The 27,334-nt window shown below is 46.6% G+C and overlaps 1 protein-coding gene across 7 annotated transcripts in view; it reads left to right on the forward strand.

Annotated features, from left to right (window-relative positions):
* The window catches only part of VPS50 (VPS50 subunit of EARP/GARPII complex), a 463,388-nt gene that overhangs the window by 297,474 nt on the left and 138,580 nt on the right, over positions 1-27,334 (forward strand). For all 7 annotated transcript variants that reach the window (XM_030200504.1, XM_030200521.1, XM_030200476.1 and 4 more), the window contains 2 exons: positions 3,267-3,385; positions 19,619-19,725. In XM_030200504.1, the coding sequence (XP_030056364.1) occupies positions 3,267-3,385; positions 19,619-19,725 (226 nt within the window). The remainder of the gene's footprint in view (positions 1-3,266; positions 3,386-19,618; positions 19,726-27,334) is intronic.

The following is a 27,334-nucleotide window of genomic DNA, read 5'->3' on the forward strand; positions in this document are numbered from 1 at the left end:
GTGTTTCTCTGCTAAGGGCACAGGACTACTTCACCGCATCAATGGGAGAATGGATGGGGCCATGTACCGTACAATTCTGAGTGACAACCTCCTTCCCTCCGCCAGGGCCTTAAAAATGGGTCGTGGCTGGGTCTTCCAGCACGACAATGACCCAAAACATACAGCCAAGGCAACAAAGGAGTGGCTCAGGAAGAAGCACATTAGGGTCATGGAGTGGCCTAGCCAGTCACCAGACCTTAATCCCATTGAAAACTTATGGAGGGAGCTGAAGCTGCGAGTTGCCAAGCGACAGCCCAGAACTCTTAATGATTTAGAGATGATCTGCAAAGAGGAGTGGACCAAAATTCCTCCTGACATGTGTGCAAACCTCATCATCAACTACAGAAGACGTCTGACCGCTGTGCTTGCCAACAAGGGTTTTGCCACCAAGTATTAGGTCTTGTTTGCCAGAGGGATTAAATACTTATTTCCCTCTGCAGAATGCAAATAAATTCATATACTTTCCACAATGTGATTTTCCGGATTTAATTTGTGATGTGCTATCTCTCACTGTTACCAATAACCTACCCTTCAATTATGGGCTGCTCATGTCTTTGTCAGTGGGCAAACTTACAAAATCAGCAAGGGATCAAATACTTATTTCCCCCACTGTATACTTAATCTGTGAACACAGGTTAACCGTAGGAGATTAGCCAAGGAGCCTGGTTTACTGTCCGGTGGGAAATGCAACACTGTTGTGAAGAATGATGAGGCTAACTGTGGCTGTTATCCTATTAGTTTATGGGACACTACGCTACTCAGTAAACTTGACTGGATTTGGGAGTGGGTTCCTTCCCTTTCTTCTGTTGTTTTATTTCATATTATTACATTTTATTTGTTTTGGTTTGTTTGTTTGTTTGTTTTTTTTTGGGGGGGGGGTTGTTTTGGAATCTTTAGTTACCAAACAACTGAATGATTATCTTGAGCTTCATGAATTGTTACATCCTCTCAATCTAGCTTCCATACGAGATACAGCACAAAAATGCTCCTTGGTGCATTGCTCAATGAAATTAGCAACTTGTTATCTAGAGGTTATAAGGTCCATAGTTCTTCAGTTTGATTTGTCAGCGGCTTTCAATTTAGTAGATCATATAACCTGTTAGGTAATATAGTTATCAAAGGAAAAGTGATTAATATCAAAACACCTACACTATTTTTCCCTCCCACCCTAATTCAATTTAAAGCATTAAATACAGGAACTGGTGGGGATCCCCAAGCCATGGTTGCTGAAAACCTCCTCAAAAAAGACCAGGACTCTCTAGTGTAGTTCCATGGTTGTCTGCAGCTTTCCACTCCCAGCCCTGCACCACTGTCCTTCAGTGTATCCGGGCCGCTGCGCCGTCAGTGACTCAGTGTCAGTGCAGTAAGCATACTGCCTTTGGTGGTCCGGAAGCTTTCCCTTTGTTACAGTTTCCTGTCCCGTGTAGGCACAATGCTGCAACAGAGGGAGAGCTTCCGGAGCCACCGAAGGTAGTGTGTGCTTAGTGCTTACCGCCCAATAATTGAGGCAGCAGTGGTGGGGCGTGGGCATAAAGTGTCTGTCCCTCCCGTTCCAGTCCCTGCGCCGTCCCGCTCCCTGCCCTGCACCACTGTCCGCTGTCCTTCAATGTTCCGGGGCGCCGGCAGTGTCAGTGCAGTAAGCACACTGCCTGCGGCGGCCCGGAAGCTTTCCCTCTGTTACAGTTTCCTGTCCTGCATAGGCGGGATGCTACAACAGAAGGAGAGCTTCCGGGGTCGCCGAAGGTAGTGTGTGCTTACCGTGTTGATGTTGCCGGCGGCCTGGAACATTAAAGAAGGGCAGAGAGTGAGCCAGAGAGGTACAGGGAAGGGAGCCAGCCCACCCCAGAACAGAACCAGCCAGTCAGCTGCCAGACGACGTTAAAAAGCTGAAGAAGGTAACTTTTCCCTAATTCCCTCTCCTCCGCGCAGCTGTTGGGTCAAAGTTTGTTTTCAGGCCAAAAAGCACTTTTTGTTTATAGCTTTATTTAAAGTAAGCTTGCTTCACTCTGAAATGTGGAATTTTTTGTATAGCAAAAATGTAGGAACTTGCTCCTTTTTGTTTTATGTAATGCAATGGTTATAAAAATGCACTTGCCTTTTTTATTACTGCTGTTTCACAGAGAGATATTGAATAATGAGGTGGAGGAGGAGGGGGAAAAGCACCACCTGTAAAAAAAAAAAAAAAAAAATTTTAGCACCCCCAATCATTTGGGGCTGGAGGAGTGGCCTAGTGGTTAGGGTGGTGGACTTTGGTCCTGGGGAATTGAGGAGCTGAGTTTGATTCCCACTTCAGGCACAGGCAGCTCCTTGTGACTCTGGGCAAGTCACTTAACCCTCCATTGCCCCATGTAAGCCGCATTGAGCCTGCCATGAGTGGGAAAGCGCGGGGTACAAATGTAACAAAAAATATAAAAATAAAATAAATTTTGAAAAGTTGACTCCTATGATTCAGTATCCAAAGTTGAACTGAAAACGTACCAAGACAAATTTTTTGGCTTGCACAGCCCTATTTGTATTTGTTTTTTTAGTGCAGCTACATCCTACTGTGTATATATAATAAAAGTCTCATCAGAACAAATCATTGTGTGATTTATTTAGAATCAACTAATTAATTCAATTCAAAAATTACTCAGATTTTAAATAGGATACATTTTCTAAATGTAGCACTTGTTATACCTTAGGAAATGTTGTTGTTTTTTTTAATGAACTACATCTGACGCAACAAGTAAACCTATATATTGCAGTGCTAATTACATGAATTATTTTTTTTGTTTTAGTTGTTTTCTGATGCCATTTAGGTGTGATCATTGTACAGTACAGGAGATAAATTATAAAAGATAGATAGTTAATTGTCTTTACATCTGTTGCAGAGCTTAACTTCAGTAAGCAGCGTCAATTGCTAAACTAACAAAATATATGAAAACTGACTATAATTTACAGGCCTGGATAAAGTTACAATGCAGTGACATTTGGCAGAATGAACAGAATCAGAAAGGAGGGACTTTCTGTCTATATTATTGAATGATGTTTTCAGTTCGTTGAGCTTTTTTAAGCTGTACTTTTGTACTCTTCTTACAAAATGCCATTATAACTTTGCTAAGAGCTAGGGATGTGTTATGGGCACATTGTAGTTTAATTGGATTAATATGTAGATTTATTCTGTCAGGAGGAGCATTGCCTTTTTATAGTGATTAGAACTTAAATTGGTTTTTCCATTCCTTCTCTAGTATGAGTCTGATGAGTTGGAAAAAAGTGCATATCAGGAATATGACAGTGATAGTGATGTTCCTGAAGAACTCAAAAGAGATTATGTGGATGAGCAGACAGGAGATGCCCCTGTAAAAAGGTAAACCCTTGCAATAAGTTAAGACCTAATACTACACTTATCTTTAAAATGTTTTCTGTTTAGATTGTTTTTAAGCTTAATTTAATTCACCTTTGTACAATAGCATATTGTAACATGCCTTTGTTATATTTTGGATATTTATTAAAACATCAATTCATTATAGCCATTGTATAAAACGTCTGCAATTATATCTGAACACATTATGACTTAACTGTGCTCTTTTATGGGTGTTTTATGGTCTCGGACCACAAATCAGAGCAACTTTTCGACACCTAATACAATCAATGGTCCTAAGCCATGCAGATTATTGAAACAGAATCTATGTGGGCTGCAAAGAACAACTCATAAAAAAACTCCAGACCGCCCAAAATACAGCAGCCAGGCTGATATTCAGCAAAACACGCTTCGAAAGTGCCAAACCCTTCCGAGAAAAGTTGCATTTTCTTCCAAAGAACGGATCATCTTCAAAATCTGCATCTTAGTCCACAAAATCATATATGGCGTAGTCCCAGAATACATAACAGACCTCATAGACTTACCAATAAGAAACAAAGTCAGATCATCAAGATTCTACCTAAACCTACACTACTAAAATACAAAACAACTTACGCATCCAGCTTCTCCCACATAAGGGCACAACTATGGAATGGGCTCCAAACGCTGTGAAAACAATCCACAACCACTTGAACTTCAGGAAATCACTAAAAACCAACCTCTTCAAAAAGGCCTATCCCAACGACCCCACGTAACCCTCTTCACCTACCAATACAGCATGACTATGATCGAACAGGACAACACGCAATCTTCATCCATTCCGACCCTCCACTTGTACCTCATACGATCACTATACAACTTTGTATTTGTTATCCACTGACTGGGCAAACGCCTTTGACGGTACTATGTAAGCCACATTGAGCCTGCAAATAGGTGGGAAAATGTGGGGGTACAAATGCAATAAATAAATAAATATAGGAGAAGCTAGATGCATAGGTAGCTTTGTATTTAAGTCCTTTGCAGTTTGGGTAGTGGAGGTTTAGGTGTGTTCGGGATGATCTGGCTTTGTTTCTGATTGGTAGGTCTATGAGGTCTGTCATGTATCCTGGGACTTGACTGTAAAGTATTTTGGGGACCAGGGTGCAGATTTTGAAGGTAATACATTCTTTGATTGGAAGCCAGTGCAGTTTTTCTCGAAGAGGTTTGGCACTTTCGAATCGCGATTTACCAAATATCAGTCTGGCTGCTGTGTTTTGAGCGGTCTGTAGTTTCTTTGTGAGTTGTTCTTTGCATTCCGCGTAGATTCCGTTGTAGTAGTCTGCATGACTTAGTACCATTGATTGTATTAGGTTTCGAAATATTTCCCTCGGGAAGAAAGGTTTTACGCGTTTAAGTTTCCACATTGAGTGGAACATTTTCTTTGTTGTGGAGTTCACTTGGTTCTCGAGTGTGAAGTTGCGGTCAAGTGTAACGCCGAGTATTTTCAGGCTGTCTGAGATAGTGAGGGTGTGATCTGGGGTGATTAAGGTTGTGGGTTTGTACGTATTGTGTTGAGATGAGAGGATGAGGCAGTGTGTTTTTTCAGGGTTCAATTTCAGTTGAAAAGAGTTTGCCCATGAGTCCATGGTATTCAAACCAAGTTTGATTTCGGTGTTGATTTCTGTTAGATCATGTCTGAAGGGAATGTATATTGTGACATCGTCTGCATAGATGAAGGGGTTGAGGCCTTGCTTTGATAAGGACTTGGCCAGTGGGATCATCATTATGTTGAAAAGTATTGGTGATAGTGGTCATCCTTGAGGTACTCCACAGACTTCTTTCCATGGTGGTGATATGTTTAAGTTTGATTTCACTTGGTATGTTCTGGTGGTTAGAAAACCCTTGATCCAGCTAAGTATATTTCAGCCAATTCCGAAGTGGTCTAAAAGTCTTAGTAGTATATTGTGGTTTACCATGTCGAATGCACTCGACATATCAAATTGGAGAAGTATGCTTTTACCTATAGCTATTTCCTGCTTGAATTTGGCCAGGAGAGTGACTAGTACAGTTTCAGTGCTATGGAGGGGGCGGAATCCGGATTGTGATTCATGTAATATTAAGAACTTGTCCATGTACTACTACTACTATTTAACATTTCTAAAGCGCTACTAGGGTTACGCAGCGCTGTACAATTTAACATAGAATGACAGTCCCTGCTCAGAGAGCTTACAATCTAAAGGACAAATGTACAGTCAGTCGAGTAGAGGTTGTCAAAATGGGGCAATCTTCTCCATGTAGTTGGTAATCTGTTTGGTCACCATGCTCTCCATCAGTTTAACTGCTAGTGGGATAGAAGCAAGTTGGCAAGTTCAGTTGTTTTTTTTCTTGGTGTCTTTTGGGATTGGGGTGAGTAGGATGTTGCCATATTCCTCAGGGAAAAGACCTTGTTGGAACATGTAGTTTAGGTCTGATGTAAGGTCTGTTATGAAGCAGTCATGGGCGGATTTTAGTAGGTAGCTGGGGCAGGTATCCAGTTTGCAGTGGGTGCTGGAGAACCTTTTGATCGCCTGGGCGACTGTTTCGTCGGTGAGGAGAGTGAAGTTTGATCAAGTTCGGTCGGCTGGGTATTCTTCAGGGTTTGGATCCAGACTATTGATGAAGTTTTCTTTATCAGTATTGTTCTGAGGTAGCGTTTTGCGTAGGTTTGTAATTTTTTTCATTGAAGTATTTAGCGAGTTTGTCAGCAGATGGGATGCCTGTATTGGTTGCTGTGACCGCTGTAGTGTCTAGTAGTTTGTTCATAAGTTGATATAGTTTCTTCATGACTTTGTCATGCCCTATGTTAGTTTTGTAGTATGTCCTTTTGGTTTGTCTTATTTCATATTTGTATTTTCTTTGTATCTGTTTCCATGCATTGAGTGTATGTGCGTCTTTTATTTTTTTTCCATGCTCGTTTGAGTTTCCTGGATTGTGTTTTTAGTTTTTTTCAGATCATCGTTAAACCATGGTATAGAGTTATGCCTGCATGAGGTTCTTGTTCTTAAGGGCGCTATTTCGTCTAGTATGCTTCTGCATCTTCTATCCCGTTCTATGAGATAATGTGTGGAGTCTGTTTGTGCTGTCCATTCATTATTATATATCTGTAACCAGAATGTTTCTGGGTCTATTTGGCCTCTGGTGCTGTAGGTTGTGTGTTCGGTGAGAGCTCTTCTTCCGCCATTTTAGTGATAAGTGTAGCTTGTAGTGATCGGTCCATGGTGTTTCTGACCATTTGATATCTGTTATAAGTAGGTTCTGGTCTATTTGCAGTTTGTGTGAGATGAGGTCCAGCGTATGCCCCTTGACATGAGTTGGTTGCGTTTGTGGCCATGTGAGGTCCCATGAGTGGAGGACTCCCTTACATTCTCGTGCATTAGTGGAGTTTGGGTCTTCTAGGTGAAGGTTAATGTCTCCTACTATTAGTATGTTGGAGTTGGTCGCACATGTGTTTGAAATGAAGTCAGTTAAGATAGTCTGGCGTTCGTTCCAGTTTCCTGGTGGTCTGTAAAACAGGACGGAGCTCAGGTGATCAGTCAGGGTTTTGTTGTGGATTCTGATTGAGGCAATATCAAGTTGGGGAGTTTTTTTTTTTGTTACATTTGTACCCCGCGCTTTCCCACTCATGGCAGGCTGAATGCGGCTTACGTATACAGGTACTTATGGACTCGGCAATGGTTTTGATGGTAAACTGGGATCGATAGGTTGCTATACCTCTGCCTCGCTTTTCCTTTCTGGTCCAGTGAACGATTTTGTATCCTGGGGGGCAAAGATCTAGGATTATGGGGTCCTTTTGATCATGGATCCAGGTTTCACTGATGAAGAGTAGATCAAGGTTTTCTGACGTGATCCAGTCTGTTAGTAATTTTGTTTTGTTTACTACGGATCTGGCGTTGATGTAGCTGATTTGAATTTTTAGGTATGGGTTGGCTATATTTGGTGTTATGTAGATTTTTTTTTCTCCGAGGACAAGCAGGCTGCTTGTTCTCACTGATGGGTGACGTCCACGGCAGCCCCTCCAATCGGAAACTTCACTAGCAAAGGCCTTTGCTAGTCCTCGCGCGCCCATGCGCACTGCGCATGCGCGGCCATCTTCCCCCCCGAACCGGCTCGTGTTCGTCAGTCTTCTTTTGTCCGCGCTCGGTACGGTCGTGTTTGCGCCGTTCGCGCCCCTTAAGTTGACCCTCACGCGTCTTTTGACTTTCGCTTCTAAAAAAAAAAAAAAAAAAAAGTAAGGGATTTCGGAGAAGGGCCTTTCGGTCTTTTTCCCCTTACCGTATTTCTAGTTTTTTGCCCCGTTAAGTTTTCTTTCGTTTTCGGGGTAGGCCCTTTTGAAGTCTCGGGTCGAGTTTTTTCTCCCTCTCTTTTTGGTGCCTTACCGCAATTACGAGTTTTGATTTCGCCGGCGTGATTTTTCCGCCCATGTCATCGAAGTCTCCCAGCGGCTTCAAGAAGTGCACCCAGTGCGCCTGGGTAATCTCGCTCACTGATAGGCACGCGTCGTGTCTTCAGTGTCTGGGGGCTGGGCACCGCCCGCAGGCCTGTAGTCTTTGCGCCCTTTTACAAAAAAGGACTCAGGTAGCGAGATTGGCCCATTGGAACGTGTTGTTCTCGGGCTCTTAGTCGGCATCGGCACCGGGAGGATCGAGTGCATCGACGTCGACAGCGTCAAGACCTCCGCCCTCGGCCGCGACTGTATCGATTGCATCGAGGCATCGACCCTCTGCATCGTCAGGGTCGAGACATCGGAAGGCTGCGTCGGCGTCGGTGGTACCGGGACCTCCACTAGTGCTGATGTCGTCGGACGGTGGTGCTTCGACTGGAGTGCAGGTGAGGGCTGTCCATTCCCCTGCTGGTGGCGGTGAGCCTTCGGGTGGGTCTCCCCCTACCCTGAGGGCTCCTGCGTACAGCCCCCCCCCCCCCCCCCCCCCGAGACCGACCTTCTTCGGCCTCGGCCCCGAGGAAGCGACAGTTGGATTCTACATCCTCCTCGTCGGTACCTGGAAGTTCCGGTGACATGCTTCGTTTGAAAAAGTCAAAGAAGCATCGACACCGGTCTCCTTCCCGCATCAGTACCGAGAGCTCTGGGTCGCCGAGGGAGTCGGCACCCAGTAGGCATCGGCACCAGGAGGACCGCTCACCCTCTGTTCAGGAGGTGTCGATGCGCTCCACCTTGGACAGCCCGGAACAGCCTCCACGCCCGGAACAGACTCTGACTTCAACGCCTGCATCGGCTTCCATGTCTTTCTCCACAGCCGCCCTGCACGAGAGTCTCCGGGCCGTTCTCCCAGAGATCCTGGGAGAGCTGTTGCGCCCTTCCCCTCCGGTACCGTCGAGTGAGGCGCCGGCTGGCCCCTTGCCCGGGATGAGGTCTCCGACATCGGTGCCGCTTGCGGTACCGACTGCGGTCGCCTCCCAGGAAGGCTCCCTGACGACGTCGGCGGAGGGAGCTTCGCCGGTGCGGGCGAGGGAGTCTACCTCTCGACGCTCACACCGTGGCCGTGTTTCCACGGAGTCGAGCCGGGCACGGCTTCAGACACAGGTTCATGAACTTGTGTCTGATAACGATGGTAAGGCCTCGTGGGAGGAGGATGAGGACATCAGATATTTGTCTGACGAGGAGTCTGATGGCCTTCCTTCTGATCCCACTCCCTCCCCTGAAAGGCAGCTTTCTCCTCCCGAGAGTCTGTCTTTCGCTTCCTTTGTCCGGGAGATGTCTACGGCCATCCCCTTCCCGGTGGTTGTGGAGGACGAGCCCAGGGCTGAAATGTTTGAGCTCCTGGACTATCCTTCTCCACCTAAGGAAGCGTCCTCAGTACCCATGCATCATGTCCTAAAAAAGACATTGCTGGCGAACTGGACCAAGCCTCTAAGTAATCCCCACATTCCCAAGAAGATCGAGTCCCAGTACCGGATCCATGGGGACCCAGAGCTGATGCGCACTCAGTTGCCTCACGACTCTGGAGTTGTGGATTTGGCCCTAAAGAAGGCTAAGAGTTCTAGGGAGCATGCTTCGGCGCCCCTGGGCAAAGACTCTAGAACCTTAGACTCCTTTGGGAGGAAGGCCCTACCATTCCTCTATGCTCGTGGCCAAAATTCAGTCTTACCAGCTGTACACGAGCATACACATGCGGAACAATGTGCGGCAGTTGGCAGGCTTGGTGGACAAGCTCCCTCCTGAGCAAGCCAAGCCATTTCAGGAGGTGGTCAGGCAGCTGAAGGCATGCGGAAAATTGCTGGCCAGAGGGGTATATGATACCTTTGATGTTGCGTCCAGGGCCGCTGCTCAAGGTGTGGTGATGCGCAGACTCTCATGGCTGCGTGCCTCCGACCTGGAGAATAGGATCCAGCAACGGATTGCGGACTCACCTTGCCATGTGTACAATATTTTTGGAGAGAAGGTCGAACAGGTGGTAGAGCAGCTCCACCAGCGGGATACCGCTTTCGACAAGTTCTCCCGCCGGCAGCCTTCAGCTTCTACCTCCACAGGTAGACGTTTTTATGGGGGAAGGAAGACTGTTCCCTACTCTTCTGTTAAGCGTAGGTGCAATCCTCCTTCTCGACAGCCTGCGGCCCAGGCTAAGCCCCAGCGCGCTCGCTCTCGTCAGCAGCGTGCGCCTCAGCAAGGCCCCTCGGCTCCCCAGCAAAAGCAAGGGGCGAGCTTTTGACTGGCTCCAGCAGAGCATAGCCGCCATTAACGTGTCAGTGCCGGGCAATCTGCCGGTCGCGGGGAGGTTGAAAGTTTTTCACCAAAGGTGGCCTCTCATAACCTCCGACCAGTGGGTTCTCCAAATAGTCCGGCAAGGATACACCCTCAATTTGGCCTCCAAACCTCCAAATTGCCCACCGGGAGCTCAGTCTTACAGCTTCCAGCACAAGCAGGTACTTGCAGAGGAACTCTCCGCCCTTCTCAGCGCCAATGCGGTCGAGCCCGTGCCATCCGGGCAAGAAGGGCTGGGATTCTATTCCAGGTACTTCCTTGTGGAAAAGAAAACAGGGGGGATGCGTCCCATCCTAGACCTAAGGGCCCTGAACAAATATCTGGTCAAGGAAAAGTTCAGGATGCTTTCCCTGGGCACCCTTCTTCCCATGATTCAGGAAAACGACTGGCTATGCTCTCTGGACTTGAAGGACGCCTACACGCACATCCCGATACTGCCAGCTCACAGACAGTATCTGCGATTTCAGCTGGGCACACGTCACTTCCAGTACTGTGTGCTACCCTTTGGGCTCGCCTCTGCGCCCAGAGTGTTCACGAAGTGCCTGGCTGTAGTAGCAGCGGCGCTTCGCAGGCTGGGAGTACACGTGTTCCCTTATCTCGACAATTGGCTGGTGAAGAACACATCCGAGGCAGGAGCTCTATAGTCCATGCAGATGACTATTCGCCTCCTGGAGCTACTGGGGTTTGTGATAAATTATCCAAAGTCCCATCTTCTCCCAGTACAGAGACTCGAATTCATAGGAGCTCTGCTGGATTCTCGGACGGCTCGTGCCTATCTCCCAGAGACGAGAGCCAACAACTTGTTGTCCCTCGTCTCGCGGGTGCGAGCGTCCCAGCAGATCACAGCTCGGCAGATGTTGAGATTGCTGGGCCACATGGCTTCCACAGTTCATGTGACTCCCATGGCCCGCCTTCACATGCGATCTGCTCAATGGACCCTAGCTTCCCAGTGGTTTCAGGCTGCTGGGGATCTAGAAGACGTGATCCACCTGTCCACGAGTTTTCTCAAATCCCTGTATTGGTGGACGATTTGGTTCAATTTGACTCTTGGACGTCCTTTCCAAATTCCTCAGCCACAAAAAATGCTGACTACGGATGCGTCTCTCCTGGGTGGGGAGCTCATGTCGATGGGCTTCACACCCAGGGAAGCTGGTCCCTCCAGGAACGCGATCTGCAGATCAATCTCCTGGAGTTACGAGCGGTCTGGAACGCTCTGAAGGCTTTCAGAGATCGGCTGTCCCACCAAATTATCCAAATTCAGACAGACAACCAGGTTGCCATGTATTACATCAACAAGCAGGGGGGGCACCGGATCTCGCCCCCTGTGTCAGGAAGCCGTCAGCATGTGGCTCTGGGCTCGCCGTCACGGCATGGTGCTCCAAGCCACTTATCTGGCAGGCGTAAACAACAGTCTGGCCGACAGGTTGAGCAGGATTATGCAACCTCACGAGTGGTCGCTCAATTCCCGTGTAGTGCGTCAGATCTTCCAGGTGTGGGGCACCCCCTTGGTAGATCTCTTTGCATCTCGAGCCAACCACAAGGTCCCTCAGTTCTGTTCCAGGCTTCAGGCCCACGGCAGACTGGCATCGGATGCCTTCCTCCTGGACTGGGGGGATGGTCTGCTGTATGCTTATCCTCCCATACCTCTGGTGGGGAAGACTTTGTTGAAACTCAAGCAAGACCGAGGCACCATGATTCTGATTGCTCCTTTTTGGCCGCGTCAGATCTGGTTCCCTCTTCTTCTGGAGTTATCCTCTGAAGAACCGTGGAGATTGGAGTGTTTTCCGACCCTCATCACACAGGACGAAGGGGCGCTTCTGCATCCCAACCTCCAGTCTCTGGCTCTCACGGCCTGGATGTTGAGAGCGTAGACTTTGCCTCTTTGGGTCTGTCAGAGGGTGTCTCCCGCATCTTGCTTGCTTCCAGGAAAGATTCCACTAAGAGGAGTTACTTCTTTCTATGGAGGAAGTTCGCCGTCTGATGTGATAGCAAGGCCCTAGATCCTCGCTCTTGTCCTACACAGACCCTGCTTGAATACCTTCTGCACTTGTCTGAGTCTGGTCTCAAGACCAACTTTGTAAGGGTTCACCTTAGTGCAATCAGTGCATACCATTACCGTGTGGAAGGTAAGCCGATCTCAGGACAGCCTTTAGTTGTTCGCTTCATGAGAGGTTTGCTTTTGTCAAAGCCCCCCGTCAAGCCTCCTACAGTGTCATGGGATCTCAATGTCGTTCTCACCCAGCTGATGAAACCTCCTTTTGAGCCCATGAACTCCTGCCATCTGAAGTACTTGACCTGGAAGGTCATTTTCTTGGTGGCAGTTACTTCAGCTCGTAGAGTCAGTGAGCTTCAGGCCCTGGTAGCCCAGGCCCCTTACCCCAAATTTCATCATAACAGAGTAGTCCTCCGCACTCACCCTAAGTTCTTGCCAAAGGTTGTGTCGGAGTTCCATCTGAACCAGTCAATTGTCTTGCCAACATTCTTTCCCCGTCCTCATTCCTGCCCTGCTGAACGTCAGCTGCACACATTGGACTGCAAGAGAGCATTGGCCTTCTATCTGGAGCGGACACAGCCCAACAGACAGTCCGCCCAATTGTTTGTTTCTTTTGATCCCAACAGGAGGGGAGTGGCTGTGGGGAAACGCATCATATCCAATTGGCTAGCAGATTGCATTTCCTTCACTTACGCCCAGGCTGGGCTGGCTCTTGAGGGTCATGTCACGGCTCATAATGTTAGAGCCATGGCAGCGTCGGTAGTCCACTTGAAGTCAGCCACTATTGAAGAGATTTGCAAAGCTGCGACGTGGTCATCTGTCCACACATTCACATCTCATTACTGCCTGCAGCAGGATACCCGACGCGACAGTCGGTTCGGGCAGTCAGTGCTTCAGAATCTGTTCGAGGTTTAGAATCCAACTCCACCCCCCTAGGCCCATGTTTTATTCTGTTCCAGGCTACACTCTCTGTTAGTTGGATAAGTTGTTAGGTCAATCTCAGTTATGTTCTCGCCGTTGCGAGGCCCAATTGACCATGTTTGTTGTTTTGAGTGAGCCTGGGGGCTAGGGATACCCCATCAGTGAGAACAAGCAGCCTGCTTGTCCTCGGAGAAAGCGAATGCTACATACCTGTAGAAGGTATTCTCCGAGGACAGCAGGCTGATTGTTCTCACAAACCCGCCCACCTCCCCTTTGGAGTTGTGTCTTCCCTTATCTTGTCTTGCTACATATGGGATTGACGAACACAAGCCGGTTCGGGCGGGAAGACGGCCGCGCATGCGCAGTGCGCATGGGCGCTCGAGGACTAGCAAAGTCCTTTGCTAATGAAGTTTCCGATTGGAGGGGCTGCCGTGGACGTCACCCATCAGTGAGAACAATCAGCCTGCTGTCTTCGGAGAATACCTTCTACAGGTATGTAGCATTCGCTTTAGTTGTCGCTTCTTTGTTATTGTGGGTTAGTTGTGGGGGTTCTTTCCCTTATATTGGGGTTGTCCGCATGTTGATGATATTCCTTTGTTTTGGTTGTTGTCGGTTTGATGAGGCAGAGTGTGTCTGGTCAGTCTTTGGGAATGGTGTAGTACGGGAATGATGTTACTTTCTGCGAGTGGGGTAGTTAGTGTTAGGTGGATCAGTGATAAGGAGTAAATTACTAGTAGTAATTTGAAGGTATTTTGATATTAGATCAATTTGGGTTCCTGGAAGGCTGCGTTCTATAGGGTGCTTGATAGGGCTTGGATCTCTGTGTCTTTTTTTTTTTTTTTTTTTTTTTTTTTTAAATATAAATGATTTACTCACAGTCAAGTGAGTTAGGAGTGTTGCCCCAAGGCGTAGCGTTTTCGTGACTCTTATGGCTTCAATGTGTTCCGGGCATCAAGGACTCACTATTAGATCTTGTGAAATTAATGGAGTGCCAGTGAGAACAGGAACAAATTCCAGGAACCACAGTCAGGTGTTTAGAAGTGTTCCTCAGGGCACAGAATCTCCGTGATTCTATGAGCTGTAGCAGTGGTTGAGGTAGGAATCTGTTAAACATTTACCGGTAGGTGTTTTCCTTTTATTTATTTATTTTTTTCGGTTGAACGTCATTCAAGGTGTCCTTTCACATGGTCTGGGCTCGGGTGCGATGTCCGGGTCGTCGGGAGTCAGCAGCTCTGGGGCTGCACCAGTGGATGGGGACAAGAATTGGGGAAAGGCAGTAGCTTCGGGCTGTACCGCCATGCACCGGGCCTCGGGCAGACGGCCGCCCGCTGCTCTCGTCCCGGCACCGTTCCCCTCGAAGCCCTGTAGTGCAGGAAACTTAACTGAGGTTTGAGCTGGGGCGTTCGGAGCGGGCTGACGAGTGGAGGTTTAAGCCGGGGCGTCCAGAGCGGTTCAGGTGGTCTGTTGCACGAGGGGGGTTCGGTTTGCTTCCAGGTAGGGGTGTGCTGGTGGGTAAAGGCAGGCATCGGGCAGGCCGTGAAGGAAAGCCCTGCAGTGTAGGAAATTTAACTGAGGTTTGAGCTGGGGCGTTCAGAGTGAGCTGATGGGTGGAGGTTTAAGCCAGGGCGTCCAGGGTGGTTCGGAATGGTTGGGCGTCCAGAGCGGTTCAGGTGATCTTTGTCAGGCGGAGCCTGCGCTGTTGCACAAGGGGGGTTCGGTCTGCTTCCAGGTAGGGGTGTGCTGGTGCGTAAAAGCAGGCGTCGGGCAGGCTGTGCAGGCGATCTTGCCTGGCGGGACCCGTACAGTAGCTCAATTGGAGTTCTTACGGCTTCCCAGGGGAGAAGGCTGGCGGGCGAGGTCAGGCGCCGGGCAGGCCGGGAGTTGTCCTGCTGTTTTCTTGCTAGCTCCCCGTGGGGAGAGGTTCACTTGCCTCTCCCTGCTTTGGGGGTGGTAACGGTTCTTTCCTACATGGTAGTAGCGGTTCTTTCCTACATGCACTGCCGCTAGCTTTGCCAGTCATGCCCTCTCCAATGCAGGAAGTTTACAACAGGAGGCGCGACCAGAAGAGCTAGTGGCAGCACGCACAGGAAAATGGTCCCGCGCTTCTCTATATTATTTTTACAACTGCTGCTGATGTTTACAGTAGGGGTTTGGAGGGAGCCTTCCAGGGCTGGCTCAAGGGACTGTGGTGCCCTGAGCCAGCTTTTCCTTCAGTGCCCCCCCATCTATTTTTAGCCAGCCCACATACATAACCCTGAATTACTCCAGGGATACCGGGGGCAACAAGGACAGATTCAATCCCCACTTGCTCCTGCACTGGTGGCTGCCTGCCCTTATATTTCATCTTGAACCCCCTGGCGGTAATACTCCAAGACTGCACTAGGAGTCAATGGCATCATTTTGATGAAGACTCTAGTAGAAGGGTAGGCGACCTTTATACACAGAGGGCCGCATGAATATCAGTACTATCCTTAGCAGACCAAAAATGCACAGAGCTCCGTAGATCTTCTATAATAGATAAGTAAAAAATTTAAAAAACAATGGAGACAAACTGCTAGAGTGACTATTCTGAAAATATTTGTTAAATATAGTATATAAAATTGCCAAAACTGTAGTTGACATTTTCTGTGTGTATTTCCCATGGTCTCACAGGCCGCATTCGGTCCACAGGCTATAGGTTGCCGACCCCTGCTCTAGAACATCAATACACTAAATTTCTCCGAGGACAAGCAGGCTGGATTATACTCACAACTGGGTCGTCATCCGCGACGGCCCAGGAGACCGGCAACAATTGCAAAGCAAAAACAGAGTCTTCTAGAACCTTGCATCGTGCGGGCCGAACACACCACGCATGCGCGAACGGCTTCCCGCCTGCGACGCGAGCGTGCCCTCCTTTGTTTCTTTTGATCCGCGATCGAAATGACACGTCTTTTGTTGGACTGCGCTTTTTTCGGCTCAGGAGACTTGGTTATGCGTTTACCGCTTCCCCTTTTTTCTTTTTCTGCTTTAAATTGTTTTATTTTTCTTTAAAAAAAAGTAGTTTTTTTTCCCTTATTTATTAGGTTTTCTCTCCCTTTTTAAAGTTTCCTTCTTTTTTTGTCGCAGCTGCCCTTTAGGCTGCTCGGCCGAGTCTCTTTTCCCTTTTTTGTGCCTTTTTATTTGGCAAGATCGAGCCTTTTAATTTTGCAGCCGCTGTTTTTCAGTCCATGTCGTCGAAGACTCCCAGCGGCTTTGAGCGTTGTACTCACTGCAACCGGACCATCTCGGGTACCGACCCCCACGCGTGGTGTCTCCAGTGCCTTGGGCCCAACAATCTGCCAGCTTGCCTGTAAGCTGTGTCTTTTGATGAAGAAACTTTTTTCTGTTCGGTCCGGTCCTTCGACGTCGGCATCAACATCGAGGGAAGTAGCAACATCAAGAGCTCAGGTAATGGCTGCCGAATGACCACATCGTGCTGGGAGCAGCGAGGCATTGAGTGGGTCAACACCTATCTCGAAGCCTACTGCTATTCAGGCCCCCCGGGACCGACCTTTGTCGGACCCGGCCCCGAGGAGGCGCGAGGATTCCACATCCTCCTCTTCGGTACCGAGGAGTCTCGATGACGGGCGTCAAGTGAAGGCTAAGAAGCACCATCATCATTCTGCTTCCATGCATGGTACTGAGATCTCCGGGGAGCCGAGGGAGTCGGCACCCGAGAAGCGTCGGCACTGGGAGGACCGCTCACTCTCCATACAGGAAGTGCCGATGTGTCGGTCATCTGGAAGCCTGGTACTGGCTCTCGAGCCCCCTCAGATTCTGCCACTGACTCCTGCACCGGCCTCCCAGCCTTTTCCGATGGAAGTTCTCGACGAGCACATCAGGGCCCTTCTTCCAGAGCTTCTCGAAGGGTTGCTGCGCTAGTCTGCTTCGGTGTCGGGAGTGCTTGCACCTTCCGTACCAACTGCAGAAGCGGCTTCTGGGCCATAGCCTGTGGTGAGGTCTTCATCCTCTGTGCCGCTTGCGGCATCGACATCTGTTGCCACCCAGGTCGATTCCCTCTCGCCGTCGGTGGAGGAAGCTTCACCGGAGTCCAGGCAGGGGTTGACTTCTCGACACCCCCCATGAGGTTGTTGTAGACTCTCAGAGAGTACAGAATAATTGACCATATATTAAAAATAGAAATATATACACAAAAATTAAACTGAACTCCCAAGAAGCCCCTGCATGCAGTACAATACCAGAGAAAAAGGAGATGCAACTACCTCAGCACTGTGCAAAATATAAAGTTGGCAGATGTAAATTCCAAAGTTCAACATATTCAAATCACTAAATTGAAAATATTTTTCTACCTTTTTTTCTCTCCCCATTTTATTTTTCTAATTTTATTGGTCTTAGTTTCTGGTTTCTGCTCTTCCTCTTTCTTCTCTTAACACTCATTTTAGGGTCTCCAATCCATCTGATGCGTCTTCTCTTCCCTTGTGTCTTCCTCACTGTCTCTCCTACACCCATCTTGGATATTGATCTCTATCTTTCATTTTGCTTCCATTTAATTTTCCCTCTCTATCCATTAAGATTTCACCTTCCTCCTTATTATCCACTTCTCACTGTCACTCTTTTTACTGCATCTGCCTACAGCTTTTCATTTCTTTCCCTCATCCTAGCCACCGTTCCCCATCTCACTCCTTTCAGTAACTTCCCCGTGTCCAGCATCTCTCTCCCTCACTCTCCTCCATCTAGTGTCTGCCCTCTCTTGCTAGCTCTTCCTCTGACAAGTGTTTTTCCCTCTTTCCCTGTCTCTCCATGCCAACATCCCCATTTCTCTTTCTCCACTGTTTCCAGCATCTCTCTCCATCTCCTACCTGTGTCCATCATCTCTTTCTCCCTCTCTCTCTCCGTTCTCTAACATCTGCCTCTCTTTCTCGCCCTGTTTAGCATCTCCCCTCTTTCTCTCCTGTGTCCAGCATCTCCCCTCCATCTTCTTATGCCCCCCCCCCATCTAGCATCTCCCCTGTCTCTCAAGTCCCACCTCCAAAATCTGCACTCTTTCCTTATCCTTCTCAGTGTCCAACCTCTCCTGTCCTTTTTCCTATGCCCCATGTCCAACATTTCCCCTCCATCTGTGTTCCCCTCCATTTCAAGCATCTCCTGTCTACTCTATCTCCCTATATCCCCCCTCCATATGCTTCCCAGTGTCCAACATCTCCTCTCCATCATTCTATGTGCCCCTGTGTTTAAAATCTCCCTATGGTCCCCCATGTCCAGCATTTCCCCTCCATCTTCATATACCCATGTTCAGTATCTTCCTTCGTCCCTATATCATCCAGTGTTAAGAATCTCCTGTCTCCCAATACCCACCTCCCACGTGTCCATTTGCACTCTCTTATCTCTCCCCATATCCAGCATCTGCACTCTCCCAATTTACTCTGTGTTCAACATTTTTCTTCCTCCTCCGTATGTTCTCATGTACTTATACAACCCCTCCTCACTTTTGACCCTCACGAACCTTTGATTCACCTCCCCCATCCATATCCAACATCTCCCTTCAGTCTCCCTATATTCTCTCCAAGTTCAGCATCTTCCATCCCTCCTCCCTTCCCTCTGCCTCCAGTCTAACATCTCTCCTCACTCTTCCAGCCCTCTGCGTCCATCCCCTGCAGAAACAGGAAATTACATCAGTGGGGTGGGGGGCAGGATGCGGCAAAGGGAAAGCTCCTCCAAGATGGCGCAGGCAGCCTTAAATACATTGCTAATGCTGCCAGCCACTGGTTGAGGAGAGAGGCGCTTATAGAAAGCTAGACCGGGGCAGGGAGCTACTGGACCGTGGGGTCTTGGGAAGGGAGATGCTGCCAAATCGCAGGAAGGGGATGCCCGACTGGGCTGATTGTTGAAGCTGGGGGAAGGAGACAGCTCAATTGCTGCAGCAGTGAGAAATTTTGGGGGGGGGGTTCCATGGCACCTGACGCCTGTTCGTTCAGTGGCTGCTTTGTCTTTAATGGTGATCTCCACTGTGTCCTTTCTGTGTTAGTTTTGCTATTTGCATGCACTAAATGCACAGTATTTATTTTTTTGTATTTTTTTAAGGTAGCTAACTGAATAATGCTGACTGGGATCCCTTAGCATCTCCTAAGTAGTAGTTGGCAAGTGCCCCCACATTAATTTTTTTAAATAGTTGCATGCTATTGCTAACTTCAGCACACAGCCAGAATTTCAACAAATGAAAAAATGCCTGTTTTACAGGCTGCGCTATAAAATGGGCTTAGTGTGCAGGAAAATCCTATGTTAGGATGTGCTAAACCCATTTAGTAACTCAGAAAAAAAGAGCCCCTGAGTTAGAATTGCTTGTGAGTCCACCTAAATGGAATCTGGATAGTAGCTAAATATTGTTGCAATCTGGATTAATTTTTGTTCTCCCCCTGGAACACCCCTGGCCTAGCCTAAATGTAAGTGGCTAAGGTTTGGCCAGACATTGAGTTTTCCAGTACAATAAGTGCTTTTTTTTTAAATTTATGCAGTTAGCACCTGATAGGGACAAACTTAATGCCTTTGACTATCGGCCTGACTTAGATTACCCAGAATAACCGTTCTGTCCTTTTTTTTTTTTTTTTTTAAGTGTTTCTCGAGAAACACTAAGGAGCAGGAAAAGATCAGATTATAACCTGAACAAGGTGAACGCACCAATCTTAACCAATACTACACTGAATGTGATAAGACTTGTTGGTAAGTAGAGGTGTTTTATGATTACTTATCTATGAATTATAGACTGTTATAAATTGTGAATTATTTAAAATAGTCTTCTACTAAACATTAATAAAAGGAAAATCACATTCTTTACTTTTACAATTATGTATAGAGCACATTTTTGTTTTCTTAAAAATGTAGTTTTCCATGTAAGCAATAGGATTTTCAAATCCAAGTTTCTACATGCATGTATGTTTCTCGATACCTCTTCATAACAGATGAATTCCCCAATATTGCCTACATTGGTCAGGTTTGAAGCTGTATTACTGATAGTTGAACCTAAATCCTGTTCTGCTTGTTAGTCTTAATGTGTTTCTTAGGATTTTAACTTTTAGGGTCCTGTTTACTAAGGTGCACTAGCGTTTTTAGCACATGCTGAAAATTAGCGCATGCTAATCATGTAGATGCCCATAGGAATATTATAGGGATCTACATGATTAACATGCACTAATGCTTAGAGCGTGCTAAAAATGTTAGCGCAGCTTAGTAAACAGGGCTCTTAATCATTGTGAAAGCATGGTTTATAGTACATATAGTTTTCAGCCTGGAAATATTTTACACTTTTGTAGTCATTTACGGTCTTTCTGCATTTAATGTTTGTTTTTATAGTGCTGTGTATATCTAGTAGCAATACAGAAATGAGCAGTAGTAGTAGTAATGCCAAATAACACAAACAGCTGTAGCTACATATAATCAACAAAATGAGGTATTTATAAAATATCCAAATTTCTGACTGTGTATAATTTATTTGAAAGACGTTTAAAACTCAATTTTTTTCTTATTTGTAGTTTTTCAAATGTGCAGGATGGGGGAAGATGCTTTCTTGTTTTGGGTAGTTATCTTAAAACTCATAAGTACATAAGTAATGCCACACTGGGAAAAGACCAAGGGTCCATCGAGCCCAGCATCCTGTCCACGACAGCGGCCAATCCAGGCCAAGGGCATCTGGCAAGCTTCCCAAACGTACAAACATTCTATACATGTTATTCCCGGAATTGTGGACTTTTCCCAAGTCCATTTAGTAGCGGTTTATGGACTTGTCCTTTAGGAAACCGTCTAACCCCTTTTTAAACTCTGCCAAGCTAACCGCCTTCACCACGTTCTCCGGCAACGAATTCCAGAGTTTAATTACACGTTGGGTGAAGAAACGTTTTCTCTGATTTGTTTTAAATTTACTACACTGTAGTTTCATCGCATGCCCCCTAATCCTAGTATTTTTGGAAAGCGTGAACAGACGCTTCACATCCACCTGTTCCATTCCACTCATTATTTTATCTAGACTGAAAGCCCACCTCTTTAACATTGCTTTTGACTCGTAACCACTTGTAACCACTCGCCTCCACCTACCCTCCTCTCTTCCTTCCCGTTCACATTAATTGATTTGATTTGCTTACTTTATTTATTTTTTGTCTATTAGATTGTAAGCTCTTTGAGCAGGGACTGTCTTCTATGTTTGTGCAGCGCTGCGTACGCCTTGTAGCGCTATAGAAATGCTAAATAGTAGTAGTAGTAAATATACCTCTATCATGTCTCCCCTCAGCCGTCTCCTCTCCAAGCTGAAAAGCCCTAGCCTTCTTAGTCTTTCTTCATAGGGAAGTTGTCCCATCCCCGTTATCCTTTTAGTCGCCCTTCGCTGCACCATTTCCAATTCCACTATATCTTTCTTGAGATGCGGCGACCAGAATTGAACACAATATTCAAGGTGTGGTCGCACCGTGGAGCGATATAATGGCATTATAATATCCTCACACCTGTTTTCCATACCTTTCCTAATAATACCCAACGTTCAATTCGCTTTCCGAGCCGCAGCAGCACACTGAGCAGAATGTTTCAGTGTATTATCAACGACCACACCCAGATCCCTTTCTTGGTCCATAATTCCTAACGTGGAACCTTGCACGACGTAGCTATAATTCGGGTTCTTTTTTCCCACATGCATCACCTTGCACTTGCTCACATTAAACGTCATCTGCCATTTAGCCGCCCAGTCTCCCAGTCTCGTAAGGTCCTTCTGTAATTTTTCACAATCCTGTCGCGAGTTAACGACTTTGAATAACTTTGTGTCATCAGCAAATTTAATTACCTCGCTAGTTACTCCCATCTCTAAATCATTTATAAATATGTTAAAAAGCAGCGGTCCTAGCACAGACCGCTGAGGAACCCCACTAACTACCCTTCTCCATTGTGAATACTGCCCATTTAACACCACTCTCTGTTTCCTATCCTTCAACCAGTTTTTAATCCACAATAGGATGTTTCCTCCTATTCCATGAACCTCCAATTTCATGAGGTACCTTGTCAAACGCCTTTTGAAAATCCAGATACACAATATCAACCAGCTCCCCTTTGTCCACATGTTTGTTTACTCCTTCAAAGAATTGAAGTAAATTGGTCAGGCAAGATTTCCCCACACAAAAGCCGTTCTGACTCGGTCTGAGTAATCCATGTCCTCGGATGTGCTCTATAATTTTGTTTTTAATAATAGCCGCTACCATTTTCCCCGGCACCGACGTCAGATTCACCTGTCTATAATTTTCCGGATCTCCCCTGGAACCTTTTTTAAAAATGGGCGTTACATTGGCTAACCTCCAATCTTCCGGTACCACGCTCGATTTTAAGGATAAATTGCATATCACTAGCAGTAGCTCCGCAAGCTCATTTTTCAGTTCTATCAGTACTCTAGGATGAATACCATCCGGTCCAGGAGATTTGCTACTCTTCAGTTTGCTGAACTGCCCCATTACATCCTCCAGGTTTACCGTGAAGTCAGTAAGTTTCTCCGACTCGTCCGCTTGAAATATCATTTCCAACACCGGTATCTCACCCAAATCTTCCTCGGTGAAGACCGAAGCAAAGAATTCATTCAATCTCTCTGCTACATCTTTATCTTCCTTGATCACCCCTCTTACCCCTCGGTCATCCAGCGGCCCAACCGATTCTTTTGCCGACTTCCTGCTTTTAATATACCGAAAAAATTTTTTACTATGTTTTTTTGCCTCTAATGCTATCTTTTTTTCGTAATCCCTCTTGGCTTGCTTTATCTGCGCCTTGCATTTGCTTTGACACTCCTTATGCTGCTTCTTGTTATTTTCAGACGGTTCCTTCTTCCATTTTCTGAAGGCATTTCTTTTAGCCCTAATAGCTTCCTTCACCTCACTTTTCAACCAGGCCGGCTGTCTTTTGGAGTTCCGTCTTTCTTTTCTAATTTGTGGAATATGTTTGGCCTGGGCCTCCAGGATGGTATTTTTGAACAGCATCCATGCCTGTTGTACAGTTTTTACCCTCTCAGTTATCCCATAAGTTTTTTTTTTCCACCGTTCTTCTCATTTTATCATAGTCTCCTCTTTTAAAGTTAAACGCTAATGTATTTGACTTCCTGTATATAGTTACTTCAAGGTTGATATCAAAACTGATCATATTATGATCACTGTTATCAAGCGGCCCCAGTACCATAACGTCCCTCACCAGATCATGCGCTCCACTAAGGTCCAAGTCTAGAATTTTTCCTTCTCTCGTCGGCAGGGCCAGTCTTAGCAAGTGCGGGGCCCTATGCAGACCAATTTGGTGGGGCCCCATCCTAGCCCCGCCCCGTCCCTATCCTAGCCCCGCCCCCGCCCCACCCATTGATAAGTATTCAATTTTTAGAAAATTTTTTATTTATGAAATTTCAAATAAAGACAAATGAAGCTAAACTTGTACAGAAAAAAATGATTGAAATAATAAGCAGAATGCTATCATGAAACCCCCCCTCCCAAGAAATTATTCAGTTCAAGTCCACAATTAGTAGTTCAAATTCTCATAACCCCGGGGGGTCAGAGGTGCGGACACACAATCTCTCCACTGCAAAACACTATACACAAACTTGTGCAAAAACACAGTCAGAACCTTACCAAACCATAACAGCACTAATTCCAAGGACAGGACGAGCTACAACCTTATGCATGGAAAGGCAGAACTGTAATTACACCAGGCTCTAAAACACCAATACACTACCTTGTGGAAAAAAAAAAAAGGCTGCAAATAATACACGCTAGCAGGACAACAAATATGAAGGCAAAATACTGAATGGAAAGTTACCTCAAGAAGTCAGACTCAGCATGCAGCAATACTAGAAAAATTGAAACTTACATGCAAAATATCACAGATGCACATTTCTAAAAGCTGACATATTCCAATTAATAAATTCTGAATAAAATACTTTTTTTCTACCTTTGTTGTCTGATCATTTAGTTTTTCTATTCGCTTTGGTCCCAGTGTCTTCTGTTTTATGCAGTGTCTTCTTTCCGTTTGATATTTTTTCTCTCACCGTGTCCACCATCCTCCTGTGTCCTTATGTGTTCTGTCTACCATCTGTAGCCCCCTGTCCCTATCCTTTCTCCAGTTTCAGCATCTGCCTTCAAAGTGTTCCGATCCAGCCCTTAAATTCAACAATTTTGCCTCCATCAACATCCAGCATTTCTCCTCTCTCCCCTCCACTCCATTTCCAGCAATTTCTCCTCTCCCTGGGCCCTGCCATCCCATCCAAGTCCATCCTTGGCCCTCTCTGCCCTTCCCTCCTCCATCCACATTCAGCAATTCTCCTCTCTCCTCTCCCCTCCATTTCCAGCAATTTCTCCTCTCTCTGGGCCCTGCCATCCCATCCAAGTCCATCCTTGGCCCTCTCTGCCCTTCCCTCTTCCATCCACATCCAGCAATTCTCCTCTCTCCCCTCCCCTCCATTTCCAGCAATTTCTCCTCTCCCTGGGCCCTGCCATCCCATCCATCCTTGGCCCTCTCTGCCCTTCCCTCCTCCATCCACATCCAGCAATTCTCCTCTCTCCCCTCCCCTCCATTTCCAGCAATTTCTCCTCTCCCTGGGCCCTGCCATCCCATCCAAGTCCATCCATGGCCCTCTCTGCCCTTCCCGCTTCCATCCACATCCAGTAATTCTCCCTTCTCCCTTCCCCTCCATTTCCAGCAATTTCTCCTCTCTCTGGGCCCTGTCATCCCATCCAAGTCCATCCTTGGCTCTCTCTGCCCTTCCCTCTTCCATCCACATCCAGTAATTCTCCCCTCTCCCTTCCCCTCCATTTCCAGCAATTTCTCCTCTCCCTGGGCCGAACAAATTCTCCTCTCTCCCCTGCCCCCCTCCATTCACCCATGTATCCAGCAATTCCCCTCTCTCCCTGAGCCCTGCCATCCCATCCATGTCCCTCTTTCCCCTGCCCGCCCTCTTCTCTCTCCCACGATCGATCATCGATCCCTTTCCTTTTTTGCTTTTAAATTTACCTCCAGTCCGGCAGCGTCAGTGAAAGCGCTCCCAGCCAGTAAAAGCGCTTCTCTTCGCTGTGTCCCGCCTTCTTCTGACGTAATGCTACCCTAGAGGATCTGGATTTGAGCTTTCTACCTAAGAGCCTAAATTTGGCTTCCAGAACCTCTCTCCCACATTTTCCTACGTCATTGGACTCCTCCCCAGCACTATCTAGAATCCTATGAGGTCCGCCACCTTCGCACCAGGCAGGCAAGTCACCAGGCGATCCTCACATCCACGAGCCACCCAGCTTTCTATATGCCTAATGATCAAATCACCAACTACAACAGCTGTCCTAACCTTTCCCTCCTGGGCAGCACTTGGAGACATATCCTCGGTGCGAGAGGATAGTACATCCCCTGGTGGGCAGGTCCTGGCTACAGGAGTACTTCCTACTTCACCAGGGTGATGCTCTCCTTCTAGGAGACCTCCCTCCTCCAGGGTAGCACAAGGGCTACCAGACTGGAGGTGGGACTTTTCTACAACATCCCTGTAGGTCTCCTCTATGTACCTCTCTGTCTCCCTCAGCTCCACCAAGTCTGCTACTTTAGCCTCAAGAGAACGGACACGTTCTCTAAGAGCTAGGAGCTCTTTGCATCGTGCACACACATATGACATCTCACGAACTGGGAGATAATCATACATGTGACACTCAATGCAAAAGACTGGATAGCACCCCTCTCGCTGCTGGACTGCTGACTCCATCTTAGTGTTTTTGAGTTTTTCAATAATTTAAAACTTGCTACAGTATTAAGGATATTAGCCTAATATGGACTTCAGTAGGTGACACATACACACCCTTTGTTCCTGCAGTCTGCGCTAGACTGGCTTTTAAATAATTCATTTCTTTTACTACCAACCCACAAATGTGGTAGGAACAGTAAAAGAAACTAGGACTATATGATTGAAAGTGTAAAAACAATTTAATTCCTAGAGTAAATACTTGTTCAAAAAATGGATCTGAAAAACTGGAGAGTGTGAAAGAAATGTTTTCTCTATTAGTGATCAAAAACTGTCTCTGAGGAACATTAAGAAAGAGAAGGAATTTGTTATAGATTTCCAGACATATATTTCCTGGAAATGTGTGGTTAAATATGGAGTTTATCTCTATACCACATTTTAAAATTGAAAAATAAATACAGTGGAGCCAATTTAAAATGGCCATATAGAGACTGAACTGGAGACCCCAATACCAATAATCTGCCATCAAGCTATGTTTTAGCCAGATGGGGCATAAAATTCTGTTTTCATCAGAATTTTATGCCCCATCACACCCACTGGAGCAGTAAAATGGCATCAGGCAAACAAAATGAGATTGAAATGTCATTTGCCATGTTTGCAGGAGTTAAGAGACAAATAGAAACCAATAGTTATGCTCAGGATGATGCCAAACAGCAGATCCACAAGATCTTTTGGCCTCAGTAATGGCTGAGCTGTTTAGCTTGGAAAGGATGGCTCAGAAGCACCAGAGATGCCACTCAGATGATTAAATCAGAGATATCCACTTTTCAAGAGTAGCTTACTGATATCACACCAATGCACTGGAGGGCCCTGTAAGTTGAGTGAAACCACAAAGGCATTGCTGTACTAGGCAGAGAGCTTGAAGATGCGAACAACAGCAGCAGGCGAAATGATGTACATACTTTTGTGTTGCCAGAAGGAGCTGAAGGTGATAACCCTATACAATTCATACAGAACTTATACCAGCATTTTTTGAATTGCAGTTTCCTATGCTTTTTAAAATGCAGAGGGCTAATCAGATTTCATGGTATTCTTCGACCCAGCTTGGAACACTGAGGTCTTTTAAGGTTCTGAGATACCAAAAGGTGCTTGGTTTTCTGACCAAAGCGAAGGCAAAAGCTATCATTTGGCAAGACCACCAGATTATTATTGCAGCTGACCTTGCCAAGTCAACAGCTTCTAAACTCAATCAATTTTTGAATATGAAGCCACAGTTTAAAACCCTCAGGGCCCAGTACGGGCTGTATTTCCCAGCTCGACTTTCTCACCCTACTCAATATGGCATGAAATTTTGAGAAGCCCTGGGAGCTGCAGAACTTCTTTGATGCACAAGGCTCCTCCTCTACTGCAGTGAATTTTTCATATTTGTGTACTTGTGTCTCCTTCCAGTTCTGTGTTGCTGGATTGTCACATACAATAGTCACAGTGTGCTGTAGCCAGTGTCTTTGTGAAGATTTGAAGATGCTGAAGGTTGACCCAATCTAAATTTACTTTTTCTGTGAATTAGGTAGCATGTTCAGGGTTGGCGCACTGCTATGGATTTGTAACCCCGTATCT

This window comes from Microcaecilia unicolor, chromosome 1 (genome assembly GCF_901765095.1).
Source record: "Microcaecilia unicolor chromosome 1, aMicUni1.1, whole genome shotgun sequence".
NCBI lineage: Eukaryota > Metazoa > Chordata > Amphibia > Gymnophiona > Siphonopidae > Microcaecilia > Microcaecilia unicolor.